The sequence below is a fragment of the Raphanus sativus genome, unplaced genomic scaffold (assembly GCF_000801105.2).
Source record: "Raphanus sativus cultivar WK10039 unplaced genomic scaffold, ASM80110v3 Scaffold3286, whole genome shotgun sequence".
Lineage (NCBI taxonomy): Eukaryota > Viridiplantae > Streptophyta > Magnoliopsida > Brassicales > Brassicaceae > Raphanus > Raphanus sativus.
The window spans coordinates 1,228-11,561 of NW_026618592.1; the positions used below are offsets into that span (position 1 = coordinate 1,228).

Genomic DNA, 10,334 nt, shown 5'->3' on the forward strand with positions numbered 1-10,334 from the left:
CCGCGCCACAATTTGAAGTAAAAGTCAGGCGACGGCGCGTGGGGTCTTTAAATAGACAAAAGAAAATTAAGTTAATTTAATATCACGAAAAACTCATGTACGTCCTCATAAATACCAGACGTGTAAGTTCAATTAGGCTCATAGTTTAGTGCTCTCTTTTCATTATTTCTCCGCATGTAATTTTTGATCTCTGTCATATATGACTAAATGGTAGTTCAGTCACAAGTCTCTTATAAAGTAGTATGATAAAAGACTACTCTAAACGTAAAAACAGTTTTAATAACGATGAACTTGGGTTAGTTATTACATTTCGACTAACACTTTCAATGATCCATCACATAATGTTTTGTAGTCGCGTAAATCGCTTAGAAATCTGATAAAACAAGCATCAAATGTGCAATCGTTGTTTTTTCAAAAAAAAAAAAAAAAAAAGTGCAATCGTTGTTGTAACTAACAAACAAAAAGTTTTTTTTTTTTTGAACTGAACAAACAAAAAGTTTCTAAACGAACTTTTGAATTGTTCTAGGCCCTTCCTCAGGAAAAAAACTTTTGAATTGTTCTGTATATGATTTATATCCGATGTTGGGCTTTGATTACGTTGGTTAATGAGTATCTTCTTTATTTATTGGTAGGTTGATTATCCTAACACTTTTATACTTTTCTCTGTAAAAGAGTGCTTTTATTTTTTTAGAAAATTATAGAAATGAGTTCGAACTGGTCTAAATTTCTAGTTAAAAGAAATTACTCTATTCATTTCCTATATAATATGATGATTTCTTAAAATAGCAATTTCCTATATAAAAAATATTTAGAAGTAAATGAAGGTATTTACAAACTCAAACAGTCAAACTGATAATACATTTATTGTCTGTAAGTGAAAATGGCAGTGTCCAACGTCACACGCTTGCTCTGTTTGATTTCTCTCCACCACAAGTCTCTAGACTCTATATATCTTTTGTCTGTTTCTCTCTTTCTCAGTCTTTTGTCGTGTTAGAAGGCGCGTGAGTCAAAACAGTACGCAGAGCTTACACAAGTCAGTCCGTATTCCACGACACGGCATAGACAGAACACAATAAGATTTAAAAAATCCCCTCGAAACCGACATAAGCGACGGTCGTAACAATTCACGACATGAAATCTACTCTTTAGATTCACAATAAGATCCATTTTCTAATCCTTCGAAACCAGTTTAGCAATTAAGAGCTTGTGAGTGTTCAAACTTGTGCTAATAATTAAGAGCTTCTTTTTTCCCGCAACATGGATCAATTAACAAATCTCCATCTCTTACATAACCAAAAAGAAAAAGACAAGTTGAAAAGGAAACTACTCATACTACTCTAAGAAAAGATATTTGCTAAAAAAGAAATTAAAAGTTAAAACAATAATAGTTCCACCGAAAGTGCTCAAACGGCGCCGTTGTCTCCGTTTCATCTGTATGTTTTACAACCAAAGCGGCGGCGGCTCGTTAAGATCAATGGCTAAGCCACGTCTTGCCGTTGCGGAGGAGGAGGAGGAAGGAGAAGAACTCATTATCGGAAACTCAAACACTCGAGACGATGACGTGGCAACGTCAGGCGAGTTGGCGAAGTAAAGCGGCGCTGCTTCTGTAGAGGAGAAATCGGAGGTTTTATCGTTGAGCACTCCAGTTCGGAGAAAGACTCGGTGGTGGTGGTGATTGTCGGTGATAGAGAGAGGAGCAGGGAACCAGTGGTGTTGGCTGTGGTGGTTATCCGCGGAGGGAGCGGGAGGAAAGTCGTTGAGGTTGAGGTTGAGGTTGAGAGAGAGAGGAGGAGGGAAGTTAGTCTTAGCTTTGATACCACGGAGGAAACGGGCGGCGCCGTCGTAAGCGAGAGCAGCTTCTTCGGGAGTGTCGAAAGTTCCAAGCCAAACCCTAGTTTTCTTCCAAGGATCTCTAATCTCTGCCGCGTAACGGCCCCACGGTCTCTTCCTTACTCCTCTGTAGTGCACCTCCCTCGCGCATGTCGTCGTCGACGCCATTCTCAAGAATCTCAAGAGATTCCAGAAAGAGCTAAATGAGAGAATCTAGAGAGAGAGATAGGGATAGAGAAGAGAGAGTTTTTGTTTTGTTGACTTGTTGACCCAAACGAGAGAGAGAGTGTGTTTAAAAGGAAAAGAAAAATGTGAGGCCCACTTAAGACACCTGTATACCTCGGCTTCTTTGACGATTAAAATAAGCAAACATTTGTTTCCCAAACGTTAACTGTTTTATGTCTAGGATCGAGGGTTTCTCCGGCGTTTTAAAAGAATCAAGCACCGTTCGATCTTTTGCTTGTTTGAGGAAAAAAGGTAGCACAGAACTGATTGTATGGTTCATTTGAAACTGTAAATAATACAAACCATACGTTCGATGGGTATATATTGATCGATGACTTTGCTATGGCATATTATAGTACCGAGTCACCACCTAGGCACCTACATACTACCAGAAAAGTACATCATTCAAAAAGTTTCTTAGTCTGTTTTTAGGGATAGAACAAGAATATCTAGTCAAAACTATTTTGTGGTTCAAACTTGAAACACAAGTCTGTGCACTGCGGAGGCTACGCTGTGGTTGATTTTCTTTTCCCTTTTTTGGGGTAAAATTGTGGTTGAATTTTGCACAAATGTAACCATTTTTAACATTTGATGCGATCATGGGGAACAGTAAACATAATAAACTGGCTTACAAAGGTGAACCAATGTCAGTTCAGGTTCACTAATCGTAAAATAACCTCGATGCTTTTTCACCGGCACCATTTAGAAATAAGAATTAACCAACTGGTTATCAAAGATTTTTTTACAGAAATAATTGTATTTAACGAAGAAGAAAAGATAATGGGCCGCCTCTTTGACTGGACCTGTTGCAATAGGAATGCTGACGCAATCTCTACTGCTTTAGCCCTCACTCTATTTTGGACTTCCTTCTATGATCTTTACTCTTTTCATTGGCACCAATATCTATGATGTGATTATGATGGAGGAAGACGAGAATACAAGAAGAAGATCATTAAATAAAGTAGCTTGACACAACTACTCTATGTGTAGCTCTGACTGATTATGTTTCTCTTTTTGTCCAAAATAATTAGCCATTTGGTGTGACCTCTGACCGAAGTTATAAATACAATTTGTGGGTTTTCTTTTTCTTTATTAAAGAAATGCACTTAAATTATACATTTCCAATAGTGCAAAAACCTTGCAATAGAAACTAATAACCGGCCTCAACCATGGTCTAGCTTGGTTGATTAGACTAACTGTCTTGAAATTCAATTTATTTCAAAATCTTAAAATTTGTTCCTTTACCAGGTTCAGCACGAAATCATAAAGAAGCTCTACCAAGGATTGCCAAGCATTTGGGACTAAGTTTCCTCCTCCCTTTTTAGTAATAAAATGAATCAGAAGTAGGAAAAAACTCAGAGTTAGCAGCATGAACAAAGATGGATTTGTGAATGAGAAATAGAAGTTTCCGATATTCATAGGAATCAATGGGACAATCTCAAATTGGTCAAGTGGGGACTGCGCCACCAGCCCTATTTGATTCATAGCCTCCTTAAAGGCTGAACTTTGTACTCCGTTTTCGCTCAAATCATCCAAAATGTGCTGAAGAAAAGCGGTATTGTCACTTCCCGCTTCGGCCGCTTCAAAAACCTTGCGAGGTCGAGAACGACGGGGAGAGTGATGCAGAATGAAACCCTTACTTAGTGCGGGGACAGGATTCGAACCTGTAATCTTCAGGTCATGAGCCTGATGAGTTGACCAATTCCTCTACCCCGCTTCTTCCCCGAGGTATTTATTACTTCTGCTCATAAGGCTTTCAGACCTCAACTAGTGCTTTGGTTCAGAATCTGAACATAGCGCCCTTACTTAATTCATTTCGAGAAAGATCACTCCACAAAGCAGCCTTCTTCTTATATACGTATTATTCTATCAATCGATAAGCACGGGTGGGGTTCCGTTCCGTAGTCGAACTCGAGGTGAGACTGATCTCGTAGTCAGCTAGTGCGCTTATCAAAGTCAATCTGTCGTGCTTGAGGGGAGGCACGGAGTGATTTGTTCAACGGATTTCCCTTCATAAACTGACTTGATTGATGCTACGAATGAAAGCCTTTGGGATATAGCACAGAGAAAGAAGAACCTATTCTATTACAAATGCAGGAAAACAATATAATGCAGAAGAAGAAGGAGATCTGTAAGAAAGGGTTTTTATTTATATATGAAAATAGAGATGAGTAAAAATTCGACCAAAAAAACGAAATTAAAAAATAAATAATAAGTGGCGTTAGAAACACTCGCCAACTCTGTTTCCTTTCACGTGACAAGGCTTGGCCTCTGTTGTTTTGACTGGACAAATGCTTTCGTTCATATCTAACAAAATTTGCACACGTACGAACTCTCTTTGTGTCTGACTTCTGACAAAGTTGTACTATTTGCATTGCTTTATTAAATTAAGAAAAAGAAGCTCACCACCAAAAAGAAAATGATCATTTCGGAGAAAATTTTAGAAAAATGCTGTTTTTGGCTTTCATGTTCACGTGACTCTGTGTTTCTTGGAGCTTTATATGACTGTAGTTTTTATGTTGCAGACAGCTCTAAAGAGAGAGAGAGATAGAGAAGACAAAGGATCCTCAAGCTGACTACCTACAGAACCAGAGTTGTTTTTTTACAACACAACATATGAAAATCATGAAGATGACGATGTCTCTTGATTCCTCGCATTTCATGAACTCTCAATATACTTAAAATTATAGCATGATTCTTATCCAGGACCAATGGATTTACGACATGCTAACATTAAAAGTTTCCCACCATACCTAGCTATTTCAATAAAAGTATAGCATTGTTTTTCTTTGGGGGGAATTAAAAGAGCGATCCTCCAACAGAGGCAAGTAAAACAAAATGTTGACACACAAAACAGTGATGGCCCACAATCACTGAAGTTGAGATCATTATGAAAGTTAACTGTGAAAAAGAATCCAAGTACCAAAGATGTTAACTGTGAAAAAGAATCCAAGTACCAAAGATCTGTGAATCTACACAAAATCAGAGCTCATGGACCTTGGGCCTCTCCAGTATTCTATAACAATGTAACATAAAATTGATAAATCTTTTTTAAGCAATGATGCCCTGGTAACACAGTTACACAATGTAGCATACAATATATAGCGTCAGTTTTGAAATGGGAAATATCAGAGAGCGTAAACATATGAAGTTGGTTATCCATATATATACCTATCTGAAAGAACGTAAATGACACTTTCTCCAAATTCATACGAGGGAGTAGACAGTGACTTCTCAATGATATAATCACACCACTTGTCGGCAAAAAATTCTCCATACCGAACTGCATGGCCACTGGCCAGGTGGCTACATGTTCGTATAACACCACATGTTTGAAACTGGCTACAAATTTGTAGACTCAATCCTAAACGCTACTAGACCCAGCCTGAACAACCGTATATATATCCCGTAAAATAAGTGTTCGAAGCTATATATATCCTATAAAAATTGCTTAAACTCTAACTTACGTGTGTGACAGTGAACCACAAAGAATATTACTACTCAAACACTGACAGACCTCTAACTTCTTCCCATTTTTAAGCTTTGCGTCGTACCACCGACACATTTATCTATTACATTGACATATTCATTTTATATCGCATACTTCTCAATTATTGTTCTTGCAAAGTCCATTTCATAAAAAAAAAAAAGTTCTCGCAAAGTCCCAGTTTACAGTCTCATTTACGTTCTTTCAGATCAAAATTAAACAAAGCCATTCTCGTTGCTCTCAACGAGAAGTTTTCAGTCCGTGTCTTCACTTCTGCTTTCATTGAATTGGATCTTGGCTCCGGATCAGGTAAAAGGCTCCCAAGTTTGAGTGTTTGGTTCAAAAATGTCAGTCCAACTACGCTATCTCAAGCTACGGAGTACAGACATGTTAGGAGTTTTACGCCATAACCAAATCTCCTTTTCACGAACCAACATGTGAAGCAGCGAGGAGGAAGGTAATATGCATAGTATTCTCAAACCAAGCTAAACGATGAACAAGGGTCACAACAACAGTCTCCTCAACTTCACTAATGCTGGAAACAAGAATCTCTAGTCCTTTTTTCACTTATCAATTATCATATTATAATTTAAAATTCTTGTCTGCTGAGACGGTATATGTATGAAAAGTTTAGTTTCTTAAGCACCAATATATGAGGTTCAGCTCTTCTCAAAACAAAAGATAACTCGATAGAATTGCAAGTAACTCAAATCCTCGAGGCTCCAACGATGAACACAAGTTTTTGCTTCTTTGCGTTTGCAGCTTCATCTGGTGACTCTAAACAGCTAAATCAAACAAGGTAAAAAAAACGACAAAACCAAAAGAGTCAAAGAGGATAATACATGTCAATATACAAGCAATGTGGTTAATCAAACCGTAACACACAAGGTAGAGAAACATTTTATTACCTTGACTTGTTCCAGTAGATTTTTGGCGCGCTCATTGGTTTTGAAATGATCGCGAACAGGCTGAGACATAGAGATATTGATAAGAGAAGCATATCATTCATATAAATAATAAAAAACTAATAGGACTCAAAACATCAAAAGAGAGATTGAAGGTTGAGAATATCATATCATCATTCACAGAGGGAAGAGTACTTACTTGCAGCATTATATTCAATGCTTTTATCAAAGCTTTCTTTAGATCTTCATTACTCAACGCGCCGCTCTCGTAGTCAGCAGCAATATCTTCAAAGCTTGTGAAGGTCCTGACAGTTTGCAAAAAAAAAATTCAAAGATCAGTCTGAGATAAGTTGATTAATCAAAATCCTATGTAATGCAGCCAAGACTTAGTTCCATCAACTCACTTGATACCGCCATCAATTTCAACCACGAACTCATTGAATCGTGGTAGAACTAAGAACTTGACGTATTCGAGACATGGATTGCCTGCAACAGTTCTCTCTGGACAATGAGCTTCGCTAATCTTCTCACTAACAGCATCCTAGAAGAAGACAAAAGATCACTACACAAGTCAGATACCTTCAAAAAAATAATATTCTCTGTATTTTTTTTTGTCAAGTTCAGTTTACCTCATCATCTTCCATAAATATGGCAGATGATGGATTGCTTTTGGACATCTTCTCCTGTCCTTCTAAAAGACCAGGAAGCATATCTGCAAAAAAGAAAAAAAACAATTAACAACAGTTAAAACACGAGACGAGAAACACAGTGCAAGAAACAGAATATGCAAAGAAACATACGGTGAGACAAGATGATGGGTTTGTTTTTTCTCGTAATGTCATCACAGTACTCTCTTGCTAGCATGTTTACTTTCCGCTGATCCATCCCTAGCTGGCAGATATCAGCCTACATAGATCAAACAATAAATATCAATCATAGAAGTGAGTACAGCATATATGTACATGAACCAAGAAGTACCTCAAGAAAGAAAATATCAGCACACTGCATACAAGGGTAAAGGATCTGCGCTGCACTTAGAACCTCGGTCTCGCTACGTCCCATGATCTGCCCACACCTCAAGATTCGACGTAGGTTGTTTCTGCGAGCAATATCCATCACAAGAGGCCAGTACTTATCTCCCTTACTACTTATTTCCTCTGAAGCCCAAAGAAACGATACTTTCTCTGGATTCATCCCACCGGCTTGCCAAATCTCCTTGAAGTATTCACCAACGACTTTGATCTTCTCCAAGTCACCTCCCAGCTTGTTGTTCAGCTGAGCAAACCAATCTGCGATCCAGATCTTCACTTGGCAACCAGCTGACGTCAGTTTGTTAACGTTTGTGACTTTCATCACTCCCTGTGCGATGTGCATCCTTCCCGAGGGTTCAAAACCGTCGTAGCAGATTGGAGTAGGCTTCTTGGATAGCAGATTCTTTAGCTCATCCTCTTGTATGCATTCCTCGCCGATACTCCTCACAATATTGTATTTTCTCTCTGCCTCTTCGCTCATCCTGGATTAATAATAGTAAATCACAACTCACAAACCTATTCGATAGCTAAAAAACTTGGATAAGTTGAATAGAAGAAACCACAATAAGATTACTCACTGTAAACCGGCAGATGAGGAAGGTGCGTTGACGGAAAGAGCCTCCTCCATCTCCTTGGATGGAGCCGTTGGAATAACTCTGGCAGAGCAAGACAAAAAAATGCAGAGATTACACCAATTTTTCTTTTTCTGGTTTAAAAAAAGTGTTTTATTTAGAGAGGTTTCTGACATAATTGACATTTAAGTGAAGCTTCTTGCTCTGTAAGTTTTTTTTTTACCTGTTGTTTTTTGATCCTACAATTAAGACATGACAAACCACAAAGAAGAGGGAATTTCAGAAGCTGAGTATGAATGTCCAATCAATAGTGCCATAAGTAATTGGTGAGGCCAATATGAGTTCTAACTGTAAAGATAGATTTCTTTACCTGTTTGAGCACAGTCTCGACCTGTTTGAGCAGATTCTTGGCACGATTGTTAGTTTTGAAATGATCACGGAAAGGCTGCAATATGCGTAAAAATCACAGATTAAAGTTGTCCAAAAAAAAAAACATAGAAGAAACGTTTGCTAATATACTATAACCGTACTCTGTTGTTACAGAAAGAAATACTCACTTGCAGTATCTTATTCAATGCTTTCGACAGAGCGTCCTTCAGATCCTTAGCGTGCAACCGACCGCTCTCGTAGTCAGCGGCAATATCTTCAAAGTTATTGAAGGTCCTGACATTTTTATAGAATTTCATTTAGCAACTTACTGCTAGATAAAACGACAGAGATAATATACGAGAAAATCTAACTAAAGGAAGTATATAATCCTAGCTAATTAGCCTGAGAATAAACCAGAAACAAAAAAAGAAACTCAAAAGGTCTAGCAAAAAATATTAAAAACTCACTTGTTACCGCCGAACTTTTCATCTCGTTCGACTGTGAACTCACTGAACCACGGTAGGATGATGTATTTGACGTATTCCAGGCATTTGTTACCTTCCACAATTTTCGGAAGGCAGAAAGCTTTCTTTCTTATCTTCCTATTAACTTCAGCCTAGAAGTAATGCTCATTAAACACCATTCAATAACTATAAACTCCTCTCTGATTTTTAAAACTTAACTAGTGTGGAACTAGCTACTTTACCTCGTCATCGTCCATGAAGATGGCAGATGAAGGATCACTCGTACACATCTTTGTCTGCCCTTGTAGAAGACCAGGAAGCATATCTAAAATACATCACAACTAGGAGATGGTAAGAAACATTTAAAAGATACACACAGGATAACAGATATCAAACAGATATGAGAAATAAATTTACGGTGAGACAAGATGACAGGTTTGTTTCCCCTCTTAGTCTCATCACAGTACTCTCTTGCTAGCAGATTTACTGTTTGCTGATCCATCCCAAGCTGGCAAATATCTGCCTGCACAAGGTTCAGAATACGTTTCGACAGTCAAAAGACAAAAGTTCAATGCACTTGATCAGAGCGGGCCATGGGCCAAAACCGGATGAAACATTCGCTTCATGCCCCAAAAATCTTTGAAAAATATTATATATATGTAGGCTCCCAAATTTGTAAAGAGACAAATTCAGACCCCTAAACTATCAAAATCTTTATTAAATCGTCTAGAGCCTCCAAAATCTCATGCACTTGATATGGCATGGATCAGAGGAACAAAGTGTATATAGAAAGTACCTGGAGGAACAAAGGGTCAGCACATTGCATACATACGTACAGAATGTGAGCTGCACTCAGCTCATCTGTCTCACTATGACCCATAATAGGCATACACCTGACAGGAACAAGAAACAAACACATAAAGGTCCCATCATTAATTAACAATTCAGATAGTAGGCAGCGTAAATGAAAACGTGTGTGTGTACCGTTTTATTTTTGCGAGACTGTTTCTGCAGGCAATGTCCATCACAAGAGGCCAGTACTCATCTCCCCTAGCATTAATCTCATCAGACGACCATAAAAACTCTACATTCTTCTCACTGTTCATCCCAGCAGCCTGAAATATCTCCTTGTGATATTCTCCAATGATCCTTATTTTCTTCAGATCACCTCCCAGCTTGTTGTTCATAACCGCAAACCAATCCGCGATCCAAATCTTCACTCGGCAACCAGCAGAAGTCAATTTCTTCACGCTCATGATCTTCATCAGTCCCTGCCAAAAGGTTACAAGTAGTCTCAAGAGTTATTTAACGCGCAACCAGAAGCGAAACAAGGAGATAAATAGTTTATAACTCACCTGAGCAATATGCATCCTTCCTGATGGTTCAAAACCGTCGTAGCAAACCGGAGCAGCCTTCTTGGCCAGAAGGTCCCTCAGCTCATCATCGTTTAT

At 38.4% G+C, this 10,334-nt stretch overlaps 2 protein-coding genes and 1 non-coding gene across 5 annotated transcripts; all 3 read right to left on the bottom strand.

Annotated features, from left to right (window-relative positions):
- Window positions 1-1,235: 1,235 nt before the first annotated feature.
- On the bottom strand, window positions 1,236-2,108 carry LOC108821973 (ethylene-responsive transcription factor 12-like). The gene has a single exon (XM_018594976.2). It carries the CDS (start codon window positions 1,996-1,998, stop codon window positions 1,441-1,443), a length of 558 nt encoding a protein of 185 aa, XP_018450478.1. The 5' UTR covers window positions 1,999-2,108; the 3' UTR covers window positions 1,236-1,440.
- A 1,588-nt stretch (window positions 2,109-3,696) lies between these two features.
- Window positions 3,697-3,772, bottom strand: TRNAM-CAU (transfer RNA methionine (anticodon CAU)). The gene has a single exon. It is a non-coding gene; the product is annotated as a tRNA-Met (tRNA).
- Window positions 3,773-6,082: 2,310 nt separating this feature from the next.
- On the bottom strand, window positions 6,083-10,328 carry LOC108821971 (tyrosine--tRNA ligase 2, cytoplasmic-like). Of its 3 annotated transcripts, XM_057001137.1 has the most exons (17): window positions 10,239-10,328; window positions 9,868-10,154; window positions 9,680-9,776; window positions 9,301-9,406; window positions 9,126-9,208; window positions 8,887-9,035; window positions 8,608-8,713; window positions 8,421-8,495; window positions 8,274-8,289; window positions 8,057-8,132; window positions 7,426-7,960; window positions 7,248-7,353; window positions 7,077-7,159; window positions 6,852-6,988; window positions 6,647-6,752; window positions 6,451-6,510; window positions 6,083-6,327 (listed from the first exon to the last, which is right to left on the bottom strand). In XM_057001137.1, exons 1-17 carry the CDS (start codon window positions 10,251-10,253, stop codon window positions 6,307-6,309), a joined length of 2,058 nt encoding a protein of 685 aa, XP_056857117.1. In that variant the 5' UTR covers window positions 10,254-10,328; the 3' UTR covers window positions 6,083-6,306. The 3 variants fall into 3 exon arrangements, with proteins under 3 accessions (XP_056857117.1, XP_018450477.1, XP_056857115.1); XM_018594975.2 differs by lacking the exons at window positions 8,274-8,289; window positions 8,887-9,035; window positions 9,126-9,208; ... (2 more) ...; window positions 9,868-10,154; window positions 10,239-10,328 and having other exon boundaries at window positions 8,057-8,134; window positions 8,608-8,630; XM_057001135.1 differs by lacking the exons at window positions 6,083-6,327; window positions 6,451-6,510; window positions 6,647-6,752; ... (2 more) ...; window positions 7,248-7,353; window positions 8,274-8,289 and having other exon boundaries at window positions 7,747-7,960; window positions 8,057-8,134.
- Window positions 10,329-10,334: the final 6 nt, after the last annotated feature.

Bases quoted from the DNA above. Each gene is read 5' to 3' on its own strand.
- LOC108821973 (XM_018594976.2), bottom strand. From the start codon at position 1,998: ATGGCGTCGACGACGACATGCGCGAGGGAGGTGCACTACAGAGGAGTA.
- LOC108821971 (XM_057001137.1), bottom strand. The intron at 9,407-9,679 runs GTACTTTCTATA...AACCTTGTGCAG, and splicing joins CTGACCCTTTGTTCCTCCAG to GCAGATATTTGCCAGCTTGG. The intron at 7,354-7,425 runs GTACTTCTTGGT...TGATCTATGTAG, and splicing joins CTGATATTTTCTTTCTTGAG to GCTGATATCTGCCAGCTAGG.